This window comes from Dromiciops gliroides, chromosome 4 (genome assembly GCF_019393635.1).
Source record: "Dromiciops gliroides isolate mDroGli1 chromosome 4, mDroGli1.pri, whole genome shotgun sequence".
Taxonomy (NCBI): Eukaryota; Metazoa; Chordata; class Mammalia; order Microbiotheria; family Microbiotheriidae; genus Dromiciops; species Dromiciops gliroides.
The window spans coordinates 228,649,990-228,668,669 of NC_057864.1; the positions used below are offsets into that span (position 1 = coordinate 228,649,990).

General features: G+C 36.6%; 1 protein-coding gene across 1 annotated transcript in view; it reads right to left on the minus strand.

Annotated features, from left to right (window-relative positions):
- TBCD (tubulin folding cofactor D) overlaps positions 1–18,680 on the minus strand; it is a 448,209-nt gene that overhangs the window by 114,805 nt on the left and 314,724 nt on the right. Inside the window, 4 exon segments of the mRNA XM_044001676.1 lie at positions 1,571–1,652; positions 5,293–5,369; positions 8,546–8,608; positions 17,351–17,382. Of these exon segments, the coding sequence (XP_043857611.1) occupies positions 1,571–1,652; positions 5,293–5,369; positions 8,546–8,608; positions 17,351–17,382 (254 nt within the window).

Here is an 18,680-nt window from a genome sequence, read left to right on the forward strand (position 1 = left end):
GTTAGAATCCTAAGTCTGGGGGCAGCTAGATGGCGCAGTGGATAGAGCACTGGCCTTGGAGTCAGGAGTACCTGAGTTCAAATCCAGCCTCAGACACTTAACACTTACTAGCTGTGTGACCCTGGGCAAGTCACTTAACCCTAATTGCCTCACTAAAGAAAAAAAGAATCCTAAGTCTGCTACCTAGTAGCAAGGCAAGTCTCTAGACTTCCCCCCCCCCCCATATGAAATAATGTTTAAACTACTCATCTCACAAACAAGGTAGTATAGTGGAATCAGAGGACCTGTAGTAAAATTCCATCTCTGATACTTATTTGCCTATATGACTTTGGGAAAGTCATCTCTCCTCTCTGGCCTTCAGTTTCCTTGTGAGTAAAACAAGAGGGTGGAACCAGATTATTTTTAATATGTCACTCAACTCTAAATCTATGAACCTATAATGAAGGTGTTTGTGAGGGATGTGCTTCATAAGCTGAAAAGTTTACATAAATGTGACATTATTATTATAAAAAGATACTTCCCTATCAAATTGAGACCTAACAGAAGTACACTCTCAAAAAAATAAAGTCACAAAATCTCCCCATGACCCTCTCCCCTATGAGTTCAGTATCACAAGACATTTTACTGGAAAATGCAGTGACTTTGCTAGAAAAAAAAAATCACTGTGCTTTAAATTGTTTCCAATTTAAAACTGTAGTTCTAAAAGAAGTAACTTGATTTAGTAGTTTATTTATTGACAATAACTGACATTACTGACAAGTAATTGCCTTATGTTGTATGTAAATAGAACTTCATTCAAGAGCAGATACTAATGCAGATGTTCTTAACTTTTTTCATGATATAGAAATCTTTGTAACTGGTGAAACCTATGAAGCCCTAGACAGAATAATATTTTTAAATGCATAAAATAAAATACTGAAGACTACAAAATAAACAAATTCTATTCATAATAATAATATCTAAGTTATATGTACCAGGCACTGTGCTAAGTGCTTTATAATTTTTAAGCATTTGATCCTCACAATAATCTTGGGAGGTAGGTGCTATTATTATCCTCATTTTATAGATGAGGAAACTGAGGCAAATAGAGATTAAGTGACTTGCCAATGGTGACACAACTAGTAAGTATCCAAGGGCAGATTTGAAGTCAGGTCTTCCTGACTCTAGGCTTATTTCTCTATCTACTGTGCCACCTAGCATCAAATAACAATATCATGCATTTACCACTCAAGTTCATAGATATCCCTAAAGTCTAACTGAAGACCCCTTGCTCTGTTGACCTTAGATTATGAATCCATGCTATTAAGGGTATTATCCTACTTCTTGAATCTCTCCAGGGCAATATTTCACATAGAACAAAAAGTATGTGTACATTAATTATTATATAAGTATGTTTTCCAGTGATTAAAGTAAACCTTAAAATTATACACAACTAGGTTGGGCTTATAATTATACTAATCCACAGTGGTGGTGTTTGAAGGCCCCTTTTTCCATTCTCTATCAGTATATTCAACAGGGATAATTAATGGTATTAATTAAAGAAAACAGACAAGACATATGAATCACTTACCCTGTATAACAGGATCAGCTTCTCCTTGTTGATTCAGGTAGAATTCATTACACAATGCTGACAGGGCTGAGACAGCAGCTTCCTAAAATAAAGTCAAACCTGGGAGGTTATAAAAAGCTTCTAATGCATTAATACAATTTGAAGAGACAACTAAAGAAGTAATTGTGCTATTAATGACTATAGGCATCGTGATTCTATATTTAATCAATAAAAATAGACATAAGATGATGTCATTCCTTTCTAAGATATACACATATTACTTTTTTATGTTTCAAACTCATACAATAAAAGATTCTCTCTGTAGTTAATCAATTCAAAACAGAATAGGTAAATTGGTCACTGTTCTCAAAACACTAAAGGCATTGTAAATAATAGATTTTTCTTCTTATCCAGTGAAATAAAATGGGGGGAAGGGGAGAAATATCATCAACACAAGCAGAAATTAACCCCAAACTAGCTCATTTTTATCAAGGAACTTCAACAGAAAAGACATTAAATGGAAAGATTACAACTCAGTTTCAGTAATGTCAAATTAGTATAACAAGCAATATGTATGAACTGTCAAGAATTATGAGAAAAAAGTAAAAATACTATAAAAGTAGAGAAGGAAATATGCTTTGGGGAAAAAAAGGACGTTTTTCAGAAAAATCCTACATAGATTTAGCTGGAAGGGGTACATAGGGGATTTAATCTGATAAACTTTATTTTTAAAAATTTTATTTTTTGATTAACATACATTTCATTTTTTATCCCAATTCCCTCATCCTTAATGTGTAAAGGAGAATTTTTTTCAAAAACAAAAACAAAAAAAACAAACAAAAAAACCTCAAACACCCCCAAACCAACCTTGTACAACTCAGATTTCCAGTAAATCCTGGAGTATTTGCATAAGACTCTCCTAAATAGTAGAAAAAATGATGATTCAGTGGAGGGGTGGAGTTAATGCAATCACTTTTTAGAGGAGAGACAGTCTTCATTTATTGCTTGAAGAGAGATACATAAGCTTCTAGATTCTCTTCAGGGAGAGACTCATTGGGTTGGAGGGATGGGGTGGTCGCTGTGTTGGCAGGGAAGAGGCTTTGGAAGGTAGCTTTGTAGGGGAAAGCTGGCTCCTCATTTCTTTGATTTCTATCTTGTCTGCCCAGAGACTTTGGTGAATTTCCCTTTTTATGAGATTGTGAACTATCTCTTGGCTGAGCAGAGATATCTTTACTCCAAGTGCAGGGCTATTTGCTTAGGGTATTTTCTGTAATATTCTAATTTGAAGAACTCTGATAATTGGGTTTGCATCACTATTTGTCATGGTCTTTGGTATAACTAGCTTTTCATAGGCAAGAGTCAAGACTATGGGTATAAGCTTTAAGTTTTTTCTCTATTATTTGGGTTATACCTATATATCACTCCTTTAAGTGATAGCAATCAGGAAAGTGAGGCAGGTACATTGGCTCAGTATATCGAGTGCTGGGTCTGGAGTCAGAAACACTTGAGTTAAAATCTGGCCTCAGATATCAGCAGTGTGAACCTGGGCAAGTCATTTAACCTCTGTTTCCCTTAATCCACTGGAGAGGGAAATGGCAAACCACTCCAGCATCTTTGCCAAGAAAACCCTATGACAGTATTGGTTTATGAAGAGTTAGACACAACTAAACGACTGAACAACAATAACAACAGTCAGAAAAGTATCTTAAACCTAAAAAAAATCGTTTCCAAGAACAGCAATATTTAGAAGGGCAGATTAGCTATAATCTACCCCCTCTCTGAAAAGAATAGAAAAGGCAGACTCAGCAGTTTCTATTACTCCCCTACAGATAGAAGACAAAGTCTTTCTTGTATAGGTATCAGTGAGATGGCAGAAATCTATCAGTGCTTCCCTGTAATCTATGTTTAGACAATCCATGTAGACATATATATCTTAAGTGGGCAACACACATTATATCTGTAATAAATATGTATTTTGAAGCAAAAGAAATTCTCACATTATCCTTGTCCAAAAATGTATGACTCATTTTGCAACTTGAATCCATCAGTAACTCTAAGGAGGTGAGTAGTACAGATCTTCCTCAGTCCTCTGGAATCCTGACAACCCACTTTAAAATGATTCATCTTATAAATGAGGAAAGTGAAGCTCAAAAAGGCAAAGTGTATTGGCTAATGGCTCAGTCAAGAGCTGGGATGTGAACCTAAGTTCTTTGACTTTAAAAAGGCAGTGTTCTTTCTACTGAAGTGCACGTGCTAAGACTGGCTCTATTCAATATGTCATTCTCAAGAAGTGAATGGTAATCAGTTGAATTCAATAAAAATTTATTAAGTGTCTACTATGTGCAAATTACTTGATAGGTAAAGGAGTTACAAAAATAAAAATGAAAAAAGTCCTCTGTTCTTTAAAAAATGAGATGACCAAGAAGAAACTGGCAGGAGGTAAACAGTGGATCCGAAAGAGCCTAAAGTAACTTAGAGACTAAGTCCCATTCATTAAAAAAATTTAAGCTCATGGTAAAAATATTATTGTAATCAAAGGTCCCTTTGAGAAGCAAAGATGATAGACTCTGACAATTCCAAAGTTTAAGGATAACATAATACTGAATTAAAACGGTAATGTTATTTTTTTGCAATCTTCATTACCTCAAATTATACTATGCATGTAAGAAACTTCATTCAACTATAAACGAGGGTTCCATTCTCAAAATATTTATACCGAAGCATAGAAGTGAAAGTATAGGAAAAAGAAAGATAACTTTATTGAATTCTGGAAGGTAACTCAAAATTAAACAACTATTAGCCAACTCACTTCTAATCTGTATTACAATAGACACAGATATTCTTGAAGATACCTTCTGACTCTAAGAGTCTATATATAAACCTATGAGTACCTGGCACCATGCCAGAAAACTATAAAAGTAATTTGTATCTGCAAACAAGGAAAGAAACTAATAAAATAGGAAAAACAAGTGTTTGCTGGGAGACCAAAAAGGTAAAGAATACAAGTATTATTTTAATTGATAGCAATAACAGGATTCCATCAATCAAGGTAGAATATACTATATATAATGATATTATTAGTTATAACAAATATAATCATTATGATATTAGCAAAATTATAAAAGGAAAGTAAGCAAAGCACATAGATTTAGAGCTGGTATTGGAATCAAGACAAAATGAATTCAAGCATTGTCTGCTTGTGTGATCTTGGGCAAGTCACTTAACCTCCCTAGGTACTAGTGCCATGGAATGTAATAAGTACTTTATAAAAATGTCATGTGATCATCACAACAACCCTTCAAAGTAAGTGCTATTATTATCCCCATTTTACAATAGAGGAAACTAAGGCAAACATATATAAGTTATTTGTCCAGGATCACATAGTTAGGAAGTTTATGAGGCTGGATTTGAATTCAGGTCTTCTGACTACAGATCAATACATGGATAGTGCCCATCCACAGCACCAGATAGATGCCTTTATTTGGGTTTTTTTTGTTTTTATTTTAGTGAGGCAATTGGGGTTAAGTGACTTGCCCAGGGTCACACAGATAGTAAGTGTTAAGTGTCTGAGGCTGGATTTGAACTCAGATCCTCCTGAATCCAGGGCCAGTATGCCACCTAGCTGCCCCCAGATAGATGCCTTTATAAACACTTAGCACTTTGATATGACAAGAGAAAAAAACAGAAAATAATCACTGGCATGATCTTGTTAAAAATCAAAAAGTATGAAAAGATAATTGTACCTTGATATGCTGTCTTGAATTACTTGAGACAAGATGGAGACTTTTTAAACTATCATTTATTAACCACTGCCAGCAACCTGTTAAAAAAGAATAAAAGTTTATTTTATTTAATAAAATAGCAAAGGCAGTAAAACAAAAAACCAAAAAATTTGATTTTCTAATACTTTTTATACCATATAAGTTTTCCTCATATATCAGTTCTTTTACAAAAAAGTTTAGGAGAAAAAGTAGGCCTACACAAAGTTAAGTACCCTAGAGTAACTCTACAGAGTCCTTTGAATGAAAGTTTAAATTTAACAAACAAATATGTCCTAATATGTTCAAAAGTATAATCTTTAAAAGGCAAAATGCTTTTGGAAATGTATTACCACAAAAATGATGATAAAATATGGCCAAACCAAAAATAATTTTTGCTAAAAAAAAATCTAGACACATCCATTAATGTCTTTACTCATTTCATATCAAGTTATAACTTTTTAAGGGTAAAAAGATATAAAAACGAGATCTCTCAAAAAATTTTAAATTGATAGGCACTTATTTTCGCTCCCTCCTACTGTCTTTCCCCAATTAAACAATGATAAGAAAGAAAGGAAGAAAGAAAGAGGGAGGGAGGGAGAGAGGGAAGGAAGGAGGAAGGAAGGAGGAAGGAAGGAAGAAAGGAAGGAAGGAAGGAAGGAAGGAAGGAAGGAAGGAAGGAAGGAAGGAAGGAAGGAAGGAAGGAAGGAAGGAAGGAAGGAAGGAAGGAAGGAAGGAAGGAAGGAAAGAAGGAAGGAAAGAAGGAAGGAAGGAAGAGTCTTATTTGAACCATTTTGTAAGGTGAAGATTTTTTTTGGGGGGGGGTGGGACAATGAGGGTTAAGTGACTTGCCCAGGGTCACACAGCTAGTAAGTGTCAAATGTCTGAGGTCAGATTTGAACTCAGGTCCTCCTGAATCCAGGGCCAGTGCTTTATCCACTGTGCCACCTAGCCGCCCCAAAGGAAGAGTCTTATAATAAATATGCAGAAGTTAAGGAAAGTATATTTCTACTCTTTTCCCCTCTCCCTCATTAAACAATAACCAAAAAAAGAAAGAAAAATCCTCATAACAAATATGCATAGTTAAGCAAAGTATATTTCTACCCCATCCCCAATGGTCAAGTCCAAAAATTACATCTCATTCTGCATTTTGAATTTATCATCTTCACAGGAGGTATGCTTGCATACTGTCTTCCCCATTGAACTGTATGCTAGCTCTCTGAGGGCAAGGACTGTTTTTGCCTCTTTCTGTATATCCCCAGTGCTTAGTACAGAGCTTAACAATGTATCACCTAATAAATGTTTACTTCTGTATGTTATGCACCAAATCTGTTACACTGACCACCCTCTTGGTCATCATTTTGATGATTATTACCTTATAGTATAGTCTGAAATCTGGTACTGTTAAGTCCTCCTTTCCCACTTTTTTCTTAATTTCTCTTGTTCAGAATTGCAAAAGTTCTTTTAAAATGCTACTTTAGGGGCAGCTAGGTGGCGCAGTGGATAAAGCACCAGCCCTGGATTCAGGAGGACCTGAGTTCAAATATGACTTCGGACACTTGACACTTACTAGCTGTGTGACCCTGGGCAAGTCACTTAACCCTCATTGCTCTGCAAAAAAAAAAAATGCTACTTTAGTTGCATCCCATATGTTTTCGTATATTGCTTCATTATTGTAATTTTCTTGGATAAACTTTTAAAATTTTTTCTATAACTTGGTTTTGACCAACCAGTTCTTTAGGATCATTAAGCTTCCAATTAATTTTTAGTTCTTTTTTCAGCAACTATTTCTCGAATACTTTTTTTTTTTTTTTGCGGGGCAATGGGGGTCAAGTGACCTGCCCAGGGTCACACAGCCAGTAAATGTCAGAGGCCGGATTCAAACCCAGGTACTCCCAAATCCAGGGCCGGTGCTTTATCCACTGCGCCACCTAGCCGCCCCTCAAATACTATTTTTGATGCAGTGATTGGCAATTTTTCTTTTGGTTGTATTTTTACTGTTCTGCATTTTGGATGAGGATTTTTTTTTTTGCCCCAACACACAGACAATTATCGTAAAGATGCTATATAAAGCTGAACAGTAAGCAAAATCCATTTATGGTGTCATTCAGTGATCACCAGAAATCTATCATCTCTAATTTTTCTAAAGTTTTATTCAGGTCCTTTACTTCTTTCTTGTTGATCTTTGGGTTAGATTTGTCTAATTTGAAAAAAAAAAAGGTACAAGGAAGTTCCCCATTATTAAAATTTGATTGTGTCTCCCTCTAATTCACTTAACTTCTTTGTAAGTATTTGGATGCTATGCTTCTGTGCATGTATAGTACTTATTCATATTGATTTTTTATTTATGGTGCCTTTAAATATGTCATTTCCCTCCTTATCTTTTTACCTTATCTCAGTTTTCTTTGAAATTATGATTGCCACCTCTACTTTTTAAAAATTCAATAGAAGTATAATAGATTTTACTATAGCCTTTCATTTTAACATGTGAATCTGTTTCAGGCGTATTCCTGTAAATAACATATTGTTGATTTTTTTTTTGTATTCCATTATGGACCATAATAGTATAATATAATTCATTATGACAAATAAGGTCCAGGTTATTTGGATGCAACATTGTTCTGGGGCTGGACAAACACAGTTTGGGGCCTTTCTTCTGCCGTAAATGGGGGCTGTGAGGCTACCCTGAAACTGAAGCCTTTTTCCTGATGCTCTGGAATTCTTCTTTCACCTCAGCACTGGGCTTTATTGAGGTATTTTCTTTCCATTGCCTCATGATCCAGCTTGGCTCTCTTCTGGTCTTCTTCTTATAGCAGAACACCAGGGTCATCCTGTCTGTGAGAATAGGTTGCTTTCCACTTTACCATGCCTTTCATCTATCTACTCTGGCTTATATCCAAAGCTTCCACACAATTCACAGAATTTTTGCAATCTTTTGTGTACTCTTAGTCTGGGTAAAGTTTATAGCTGATTTGCTTTGGGGGTTTTTTCTTTCAATTTGGTATGTTTTAGGGATCAAAGTGGAGTATTTGTGAGGTATCTGGATTTCTCTAATTTCAAAATCCCCATCCAAATTTTAAAATGAAAAATCCCTATGACCTTGTCCTAACAGATATATTTCTGATTATTATGATTTAATAGGATTGGAGAATGAATAGGAGAATAAAGAGAATAAAGTAGCAAAATAAATGATAAAGATTGAAAGCTATTATTAGTTAAAGAGAAAAAAATTACTTACCAATTATAGGATCACCTTGAAAAGGCATTTTGGAAAGTGACAAATTCTTTATCAAGGTACAAACTAAAAAAAGAAAAAGGAAATAATATTTTATCTTTATGAAAACACCAAAGAAATTTCAATTTTAAGAACTAAATCTCTGTTGCCAACCTAAAAACTGTAGGTCAGTGGTTTCAAACTCAAATAGAAAGGAGGCCACTAATCCAAACATAAAGATTCCTGTAAATTGCATATTGACCTAGTTTTAAAATGTGATATCTATATTTTACTGTATTTTTATTGATTTCATTAAACATTTGCTAATTACATCTTCATCTGGTTCCACATAGTCTACTTCTTCTGTAGGTAAACAGTCCTCCTAATACATCAAAAGCATAAATCAGTTTCTTCTATATTTTATTACTATGAATTACTCAAAAATCTAAATATGGGCAACCAAGTCTGGGCCCCTGAACTTTTTTTTTCTGGGGTCTAAATCATGATAAGAATAAGCTCAAGGTGTAAGGGGCAAAGGTATAGCTACCTTAGACTTAGGCCAGACCCCAAAGAGGTTACAAAAATGCTTCAGAATTTGTGAAGGCACTTCCCTGGTGTACTAGGAACATGACTTAGTCTAGGGCAGGCTTTCTTAAACTTCTTCCACTCGAACCCCTTTTTACCTGATAAATCTTTATGCTACCCTGAGTATATAGGTATATGCAAGGTGTCATGGGATGAAATAGATTAGTGTGGGGGTCCTTAGGTATTCCTCTTTAAAGAATTATACCTTCTCACACACAAATCCAATTAGAATAAAATAATCTTTTATTTAAGCACTAGAGAGAGGAAACTTTGAGAAGAGTCTCAAGGGGAGATGGCATAGAGACGATTCTCTGAGATACCTATCTCCCTGAACAGGAGAAAGGCCATAGCTTTTATAAATGGTACATGGGGTGATCATCTGAGCCCTTATTGGGGGTGTTTTGGGAGAAGTTGGGTATGGGGCAGTTGTTCTATCTCTGGCCCCTTGGTACCACTCAGAGTGCAGTCACACCTAATGGGATTATCTCCCCAAGGGGTGGGGGAGATTGGAATGAAGGGAGATTGGTCCTGGAGTTATCTCAGACCCAAGGGAGCCATTGCTACTTATCTCCCTTGATGCTTTAGGTGTGTCTGTCCTATGGTTTAACTTCTCAAGGAGAGCCACCCCAGACCCTTGTCCCCTAGCCTAGCTGGCCAGTTCAAACCTCAATAGTCCTAACCCCATAACAAAAAGTATACAAATCAAACATTTACTGCCAAATTTTTCACAACCCCCATTTAGTTACATGACCCCATTTGGAGTTGCGACCCACAGTTTAATAAGTTTTGGTCTGGGGAGGATTCCAGATGATATACATAGGTTTCCTGGACCTAACTGGATCTGACCCCATCATCAGGAAACCAACAGGCTTTAGAGTTTTCCAAAGACTCAGGCTACTTGGAGAGAAAGGGGTTGTTACTCCCTACAATCATGTTACAATTGTGGAACAGTACAGAGCAATTAATGTGGCTCTCTACATATGTGATTTATTTAACCCAACCTTACTTATTAGTGAGAACAAGCACACAAAGGTTTATCATCCTTGCTAGCTACTACAGTGGGTAGTACTTGTGCTTGGAATTGTTCTAAAAGGGCTTTTTGTCCTAAAAGGTATTCTTACTTTGTGACCTGCTATGGAGGAAATGCATTTCTCTATCAAACACAGGCTGACTGCCAGATGCACAGATGGAACCAACCTTCTTCAGTGTCTCAACATCACATAGCAAGAGATAAGCAATTAGCAAGTGACTTTGCCTGTTCTGACTAGTAGGTGAGAAAGAGGAAGGGAATTTGTAACACCTATTTGGGACATCTTTTCAGAGAAATAAGAGATGGGAACAAGAGAAGGAAAAAGGTATTTATGAAGTGCCTACTGTCTCCGGGCACTGAGCTAAATTATTTACAAATAATATCTCAATTGATCCTTATAACATCACTGGAAAGTAGGGGTTATTGTGATCCCTATTTTAGAGTAGAGGAAATGGAGGGAGACAAAAGTTAAATGACATGCCAGCATCACAGAGTCAGTAAGCATCTGATGCTGGAGGAACTCAAGATTGTCCTAACACTAGGGTCAGTACTCTATTCATGATGCCACCTAGCTGTCAATAAGCATATTGACGGGTGATTGGGTTTCTCAATTAAGAATCAGCTGCCAAAGATGAAAGAAATCATTTTTGGGAGGTTTTATACCAGTTGATTAAATCACTAAACTACTAGGAGACATGGAGTGAGGCTAGAGCAAGAATGATGATCATAGGACAGCAACGCCCAGTGAAGAACACAGCTCAAAAGGACTCAAGGTGGTAGAGTTTTATTTAAGTGTGATGGACTAGCTATAGGTGATTGTTCTGAAGATTTTAATAAGAGAAAGCCTTTAATTTGCTGCTACCTTAGTGTTTCACATAATAAAAATAAGGGACACACAGTCTACACAGACATGGAGAGAAATTCCTTCAGATAAGGGCTGTTTCACTGAATTTATGCCAAAGGCCTGATGTTGTTAACTAGTGTTGTTAACTAATATTCTCTCTATAGAACTAAATGAGAATCTACTTTGTACCTTTGGGTACATCTTGTCAAGCTGTAAAAGTTAGAGAAAAAAGGATATGATGACTATACAAGAAATGGAAGAATTTAATGTGAGTCCTTAGAAAAGCTCTGTCTTGAGCACTGTCTCAACAGCCAAATTATGAACTTGCATAGTAGAAAAAGCACTAAATCGGGAAAATTGAACACCAACTAAAAAGAATAATCAGGACAAGTGGATTTGAATCTGGGTTCTACTACTTATTACTCGTTATGATGTTGGGCAAATTATTATTATGAATACATTTATTCCCCTTTAAAGTTTATAGAGTACTTTCCTCAGAAGAGATTTAAGATACTTTGATTGATTTGACTACTTATTTAAAGGGTATTATGCATGTTGTGGTTGAAGCAATATCCTAACCCCCTTCAAGAAAGTGGCTATTTTTTCTTTAATGTACTTGAAGACTTGATTGGCTCAGGGGATAAAAGCTAAAACTGTTGAAACTAAATTACCCAGGAATTAGCCTGGAACATAATAAGCTTTCGAAGTAGGAGATGGGCAGAATAGAGGAAGGAGAACCTAGCCTGGCTTTCATGCTTTCTGGCAGGGTTCGTTTGGTAATGCCATTAGAAATGGTGGTAGCTTAATTTGATCCACCCCTCCCACAGGCCCAGACTTGTGGAATGAGAGTGGCCATTCATAAAAAGGGCAACAATTGTGAGTATGCTGAGGTAAACTTAGTTTGGGGCCCTCTTGCTATGTTAGGTCTCCCAGCCTGGTAATTTAAGCCTCCTCAAAGTTTTACTAGGAAATTTCTTCAGAATTCAGTTTGTTTTCAAAGCAACCAGGAGGGACTCAATGGGAGGGGTGGGGAAAGAGATATTCCTCTCCTTACAAAAGGATAAATTCAAACGAACTGGAGATGTTCTACCACAGCTGGAAAGGGATACCTTTGTATTACAAAAAAAATCACCTGTCTCAGGGGAGGCATGTAAAGGTGGGCCATACCAGCTAGAAGGAAGTCATATTTAAGAGTAAACTGTTTGGCTTTGAATGGCTTTTTGGAAATGACAACCCAGCTGAATTAATAATCCTAAATCCTATAATTGTAAATGGGTGCCATTGAAGGGTGCATTGAGGGACCCCCAACATTGAAAAATGTTTAAAAAGGAGATTCATGGGATTTAAGGATTGCTTAACAACAATGGTGAAGAAACTTAGTTTTGTTTCTGTTTAACCTAAAATTAGACTAATCAACATTTTGCCACCTGGATTTTATGATGATTCTTTGGTGCAAGCTTTACAGGGACACACTTGAAAGGATAATGCTGACTTGTCCCAAGAGCCCAGAGACATTTGTGGAATTGGGAATATGTACAAATGTGTCCCATTTGCATTTCTACTCTCACCCTAGAATTATAAATTATAAATTGTAATTCTGTCTATTGCGTACCATGAGGGGCCTCTGAGGGGAGCAAAACAAGCCCCAGGGGCATGTCCTCAAACCCAGCAGAAATGGCTATTGCTTGCACCTTCACTGACCTAGAAGAGTTGTTTTGTAGCTTTTTAAATTGCTTTTTGTCTTTTCCTGCCCAGCAGAGGAGGGCAGTGCCAGACCCAGCAGAAGCAGCACCCACAGGGCTCCTGCTGAAAACAAACTGCAATCGTCTGCACAGGCAGAAATGAGTACGGACTGCCATGGTGAGCAGTTAGACATGGCAGTACCACAGCAATCAGACTCAGGCCTACAGCAACACTCTGTCCCAACATGGGGCATAAAAATAAAGGCCAGTTGTCCCACAGTAGCAATTATCCTGCCTGGGTTCAGAGGGTAAAAGCTGAGTGGGTGGTACGCACAGGCAAGGGATACATCAGCAGCAGACAGAAGAGTCACATCCCAATGGAAGCAGACAGCAGATTGGTTCATAGCAGTAGAGGGAGAAGAGTGAGAGATGGCTTATGTAATAGCAAAAGATAGGTCCCATTGTAGTGCATTGCTTACCCAAATGTAAAACTGATTGGCTCCTCCCCATTAATGCCAGCAAAATACCACTGTATAACTCCTATGACCAAGGGGTGGCATTGTTTGGAGCTTGGCTTTATGACAAAAAAGGTAAGATGAAAATGTCTAATCAACCCTAAAAGGAGAGTCCCTAAGAGGAGTCAAAATTTTGTATTCTTCCCCACTCCTATGGACACCCCAGAGAGGGGGAGGTCCTAGTTAGTGGGCTAGGGAACACTAGCTATATACCAATAGAGGGCAATTCTCCCTGTCCTGTGATGAGGATGCATGGCTATTCAGGGAGTGTCATCATCTTTGCTTTGGCCCCGATGTGTCTAGTGCCGTTCCTGTTTACGAACATGTTTTTACATTGAAAAAACTAATGTGAACCACACTTGACAACTATTACACAGACCAGGGTTAAACTTTTTCCACTTGTGACCCATTTTGGTCCAACAAATTTTTACATGACCCCAAACATAGGTATATAAAATAGGTATATGTAACCTTTAACTGTTACCAAATTTTTCACAACCCCCACATTCAGTTACACTATCACATGTGGGGTCACAAACCACAGTTTAAGAAGTTTTGATATAGACTGGATTATTTAAGACCTCAGACTTGGTTCTTCTATAGACTATCACAACTTGGGCACTATTTCATGGAAATGGGTTGGGGTTTTTTGTTTGTTTGTTTTTAAATCATGTTATGTTTCTGATTGCTTTTCTCTTCCTCCTTTTTAGCCACAGCTACTGAAGTCCCAAAAAGGAAAATTCTTACCAGCAAATTCCTTGGCTATATGGTTCAACGTGGTTCAAATGGTTCAACATCAGAAAGTGATCTTTTGTCAATGGAAATTACATTAAAGAAGAGGCATCAGCCAAAACTTTCTAAACGTGTTGTCTTCTCTATTAGAATGTGAGGTCCTTGAGAGCCCCCCGCCCAGTCAGGCTAGAGATTGGCTGGCTCACAGGAATAAAGACTTGGGGTTTTTAATATTAGTTCCTTGTTTCCTGAGTAGAAAGCAGCCAAAAGGAGAACCAGGGTTGATCTGATGGTTGGTTGGTTGGTTGATACATCATTCAAGGGATAAATCAGGCAAGGGAGCTTCATTCAGTTAAATCAGTAGGAAGTGTCTGTATTGAATATCATTTTTTTGCTATGGGTAAGTAAATCTCCTTTTGTTAAGTGCTAAATGACTTACAAATGTCCCATTCTGTTCTAATGTTCAACCCAAACTACCAGCACAGAACAGATACTGCTTCTCTTTATGGTATCTTTCTCAGACCAAAGACCCCTTTCCTCAAGGTGAGGTCTCCATTTATATACCCTTCCAACTGTAGGTGGTCCATCACCCAGCAATCAAATCTAACGATTAGCATCATTCAAATCTAATTGGTTGACATGACTGGAGGTACATTATATTAAAATGAAATCTGTAGAGGAAAGAGTACCAGCCCTAGATTCAGGAGGACCTGAGTTCAAATCTGATCTCAGACACTTTACACACTTACTAGCTGTGTGACCCTGGGCAAGTCACTTAACTCCAACTGCCTCACATAAAATAAAATTTTTTAAAAAATGAAATCCATAGACTGATTCAGGTCAAGTTATTTTCCACCTAGATGTGGTTTAATCTCATCAGTAACATCCCTGGACTATCTAGACAAAAGGATCTATCTCCACCTAAGACTCCTTTGTTAGCTTGGGTCTGGTATGACACAGCTGAATCTTATTTTCAAGGACTTAGACCTTGAGTGGGAGGTAGAAGAAAAGACTAAGAAAGAAGGGAAGTTCACTGGATCCCCCAAGATATCAATTATTAATAATCATTTCTCAAAATAATCTGTGTTTTTAGCAATTTTGAACACCAATTCATGATTGCCTCTGTTTCCTGCTTATTTAGTTTGATTTACTAATCTAGTGGATGTCTGTTTTTGTTGTGGTTTTACCATACCAAATAAATTTTTTGGGGGGCGGTGAGGCAATTGGGGTTAAGTGACTTGCCCAGGGTCACACAGCTAGTAAGTATCAAGTGTCTGAAGCTGGATTTGAACTCAGGTCCTCCTGAATCCAGGGCCAGTGCTTTATCCACTGCGCCACCTAGCTGCCCCAATACCAAATAAATTTTGATAGCTATCACTTTGTAATATTGTTCTGAGGTCAAGATATACCCCTTGCATCTGTACTTTTTCTCATGATTTCCTTTGAAAATCTGGACCAGATACATGATTTATACAGAAAAGGTGATACCATAAGCAAATTAAAAGAGCATGGAAGGGGCAGCTAGGTGGTGCAGTGGATAGAGCACCGGCCCTAGAGTCAGGAGTACCTGAGTTCAAATCCAGCCTCAGACACTTGACACTAGCTGTGTGACCCTGGGCAAGTCACTTAACCCCAATTGCCTCATTAAAAAAAAAAAAAAGAGCATGGAATAGTTTATCCGTCAGATTTATGGGCAGAGGAAGAATAAGAAGATATAGAGAACAAAATAAAATGTAAAATAGATCATTTTGATTATATAAAAATAAAATATTTTTGCACAAACAAAACTAATGCAACCAATATTATAAGGAAAGCAGAAAATTGGGAAAGAATTTTTGAAACAAGTATCTTTGATAAAAGTCTCATTTCTCCTACATATAAGGAAATGAATAAAATTTATAAAAATACAAGTCATTCCCAATTGATAAATGGTCAAAGGATATGAACAGGCAGTTTTCAGAAAAAGAAATCAAAGCTATCTATAATCATATGAAAAAATGCTCTAAATCACTATTGATCAGAGAAATGCAAATGAAAACAACTATGAGTTATCACCTCATACCTATCAGAGTGACAAATATAACAAAAATGGAAAATATTGGATGTTAGAGGGGATATAGGAAAACTAGGATGCTAATCCTCTGTTGACAGAGTTCTGAAAAGACCCAATCATTCTGGAGAGCAATTTGAAATTATGACCAAAGGGCTATTAAACTGTGTATACCATTGCTGGGTTTATATCCCAAAGACATCCCCAAAAGAGTAAAAGACCTATTTGTATAAAAATATTTATAGCAGCTCTTTTTGTGGTGGGTAAGAATTGGAAATAAAAAGAATGCCCATCAATTGGGGAATGGCTAAATAAGCTGTAGGTATATGATGGTGATGGAATATTATTGTTCTAGGAAATGACAAGCAGGATAATTTCAAAAAGGCCTGGAAAGACTTGTATGAACTGATGTATAGTGAACTGAGCAGAACCAAGAAAGGGTATAGGTGGGGAGCTAGATGGTGCACTGGATAAAATACAAGGCCTGGAATCAGGAACCCTTGAATTTAAATACAACCACTTACTAACTGTGTGAGTCTGGGCAAGTCACTTAAGCTTTGTAATAATAGCACCTACCTCCCAGGGTTGTTTTGAGGATCAAATGAGATAATAACAGTGCAGTGCTTAAGCATGGTGCCTGGGACATAGTAAGCGCTATATAGACGATAACTATTATCATCATCATCATCTGATTTTCTTCTCTCTTTTTCTTGATAAGATTGGTTGCTGATTTACTTTGTTAGCCTTTGTCAAAATAGCACTTAGTTTTATCAGCTCCACACAATTTTAATTTTCTCTTTTTTGGCTTACCCTAACGTTTTGCTTCTACATTTAATATACTTTTTGTTTTGCTTTTTTTTTTTTTTGGCCTTTGGTTTTAATATCAAATTTATTTCCAAATATATTCTTCCTCCACCTCTGTTCAAGTACCCAGCATGTCTTCTGTTATAACAAAGATTTCAAAAGAAAAGGAAAAAAAGAGTTCAGCAAAACAAACTATTCTGACTGCATAAGCAATACTACACAACCACACAAATCCAATGTAAAGGAAAAACGTAATTCAATTATAATGGTGTTTTACTTTTTTTTTTTTGGGGGGGGTGAGGCAATTGGGATTAAGTGACTTGACCAGGGTCACACAGCTAGTATTAAGTAAGTGTCTGAGGCTGGATTTGGAACTCAGGTCCTCCTGAATCCAGGGCCGGTGCTCTATCCACTGTGCCATCTCGCTGCCCCACAATGGTGTTTTATTTAATGACAAAAAAAAAGCCAATTTTCCTGGCAAGCCAAAAAATGTATATGTCATCATTTAGAATGTTTTTACATCATAGTTAGTAAGAATAAAGAGACATAACCCAGCATTTCCTGTCTTCCACACATTTAAAACCTACCTGATTGTCTCATTAGTTCTCCTCCCAATCCTCTGAAAATTAAAAAAGAAAAGAGAGAGAAGACATGTAAATAGTTATAGTGGCATTACAGAAATAATGGTCAAATAATTTACTCCAATATTTCAAAAATCTATCATTTCTATGAAACCTATCATTTCACGATGGAGATTCCTTCAACCAATATAAACTATATCATAATCTTAAAAACATGAATAGGTTCTTTCATTCCTGTGGCCAAAATAATTCTTCATCTAATGATGAGCTTTTCAATAATGAGTTTCTCCAGATTAAAATAATATGATTTTTAGTGAACAATCTTGTCACAGTGTGAGCATTTTCAATTTTGTAGGACCTGAAGGAGCTTAAGTTATACTGGCATAGTCTTTTAGAATCATCTCAGTTTCACAACATAATAGTGAAAGTGTCAGTAAAAAGGTCAAATAGCACAGTCAATTAAAAATATAAAGCACAAACATATATCTAGACAGAAAGTAATTCTGAGAAAATTTCTTTATATCAAATATCTCCAGGAAGGTTTAGTGTCCAAGATACATGGGAAATAAGACAAAGATATAAGGCCAAGAACTATTTTTCCACTAGACATGTGGCAAAAGGACATATGTTGGGTTTTTTAAAAAAAACTCAATCATCACAAATTCCCCAAAAGCAATGGTCTTCTACCCCCCCCCCCCCGCCAATGTCTCTATACACACTCTGAGTCTATCATCTCTCTTCTTGAAGGTGGGTAGCACATTTCCTAATGATTCCTCTGGAACTGTGATTGGTTAATCTATTCATGAGATTTTAAGTCTTTCAAAATTGTTTGTCTTACAATATTGTTATTGTATAATTTTTCCTGGTTGTCCTCATTCACTTTGCATCAATTCATAGAAGTCTTCCCATGTTCTCTGAAAGAACTTCTTTCATCTTTTCTTTTTTTTAAATAAGTGTTTATTGATTTTTTTCTATTTCTTACATTAGCACAGTTATCCCAAGTATTCCTTCCTCTCCATCTACCAGCGAGCTGCCACACATGATTAATAATATTTTTAGAAAAGGAAAAAATCAGCAAAATGATTAATAACAAAGAAAAGTCTGAAAATATGTGCAATGTATAGTACCTGTGGGCCCTCCTACCTCCACAAAGGGGGTAAGCTGAAAGTGTCTTCTCTATCTCTTCATCTGAGTCCTGGTTGATCTTTGTAATTTTGTTAGATTCACTTAGATCTTTTAAATGTGTAGTTGTTCTTTCCACTTACACTATTGCACATACTGTATATAGCATTTCTTAGATGATGTACTTCACTCTGTGTCAGTTCATATAGAACTT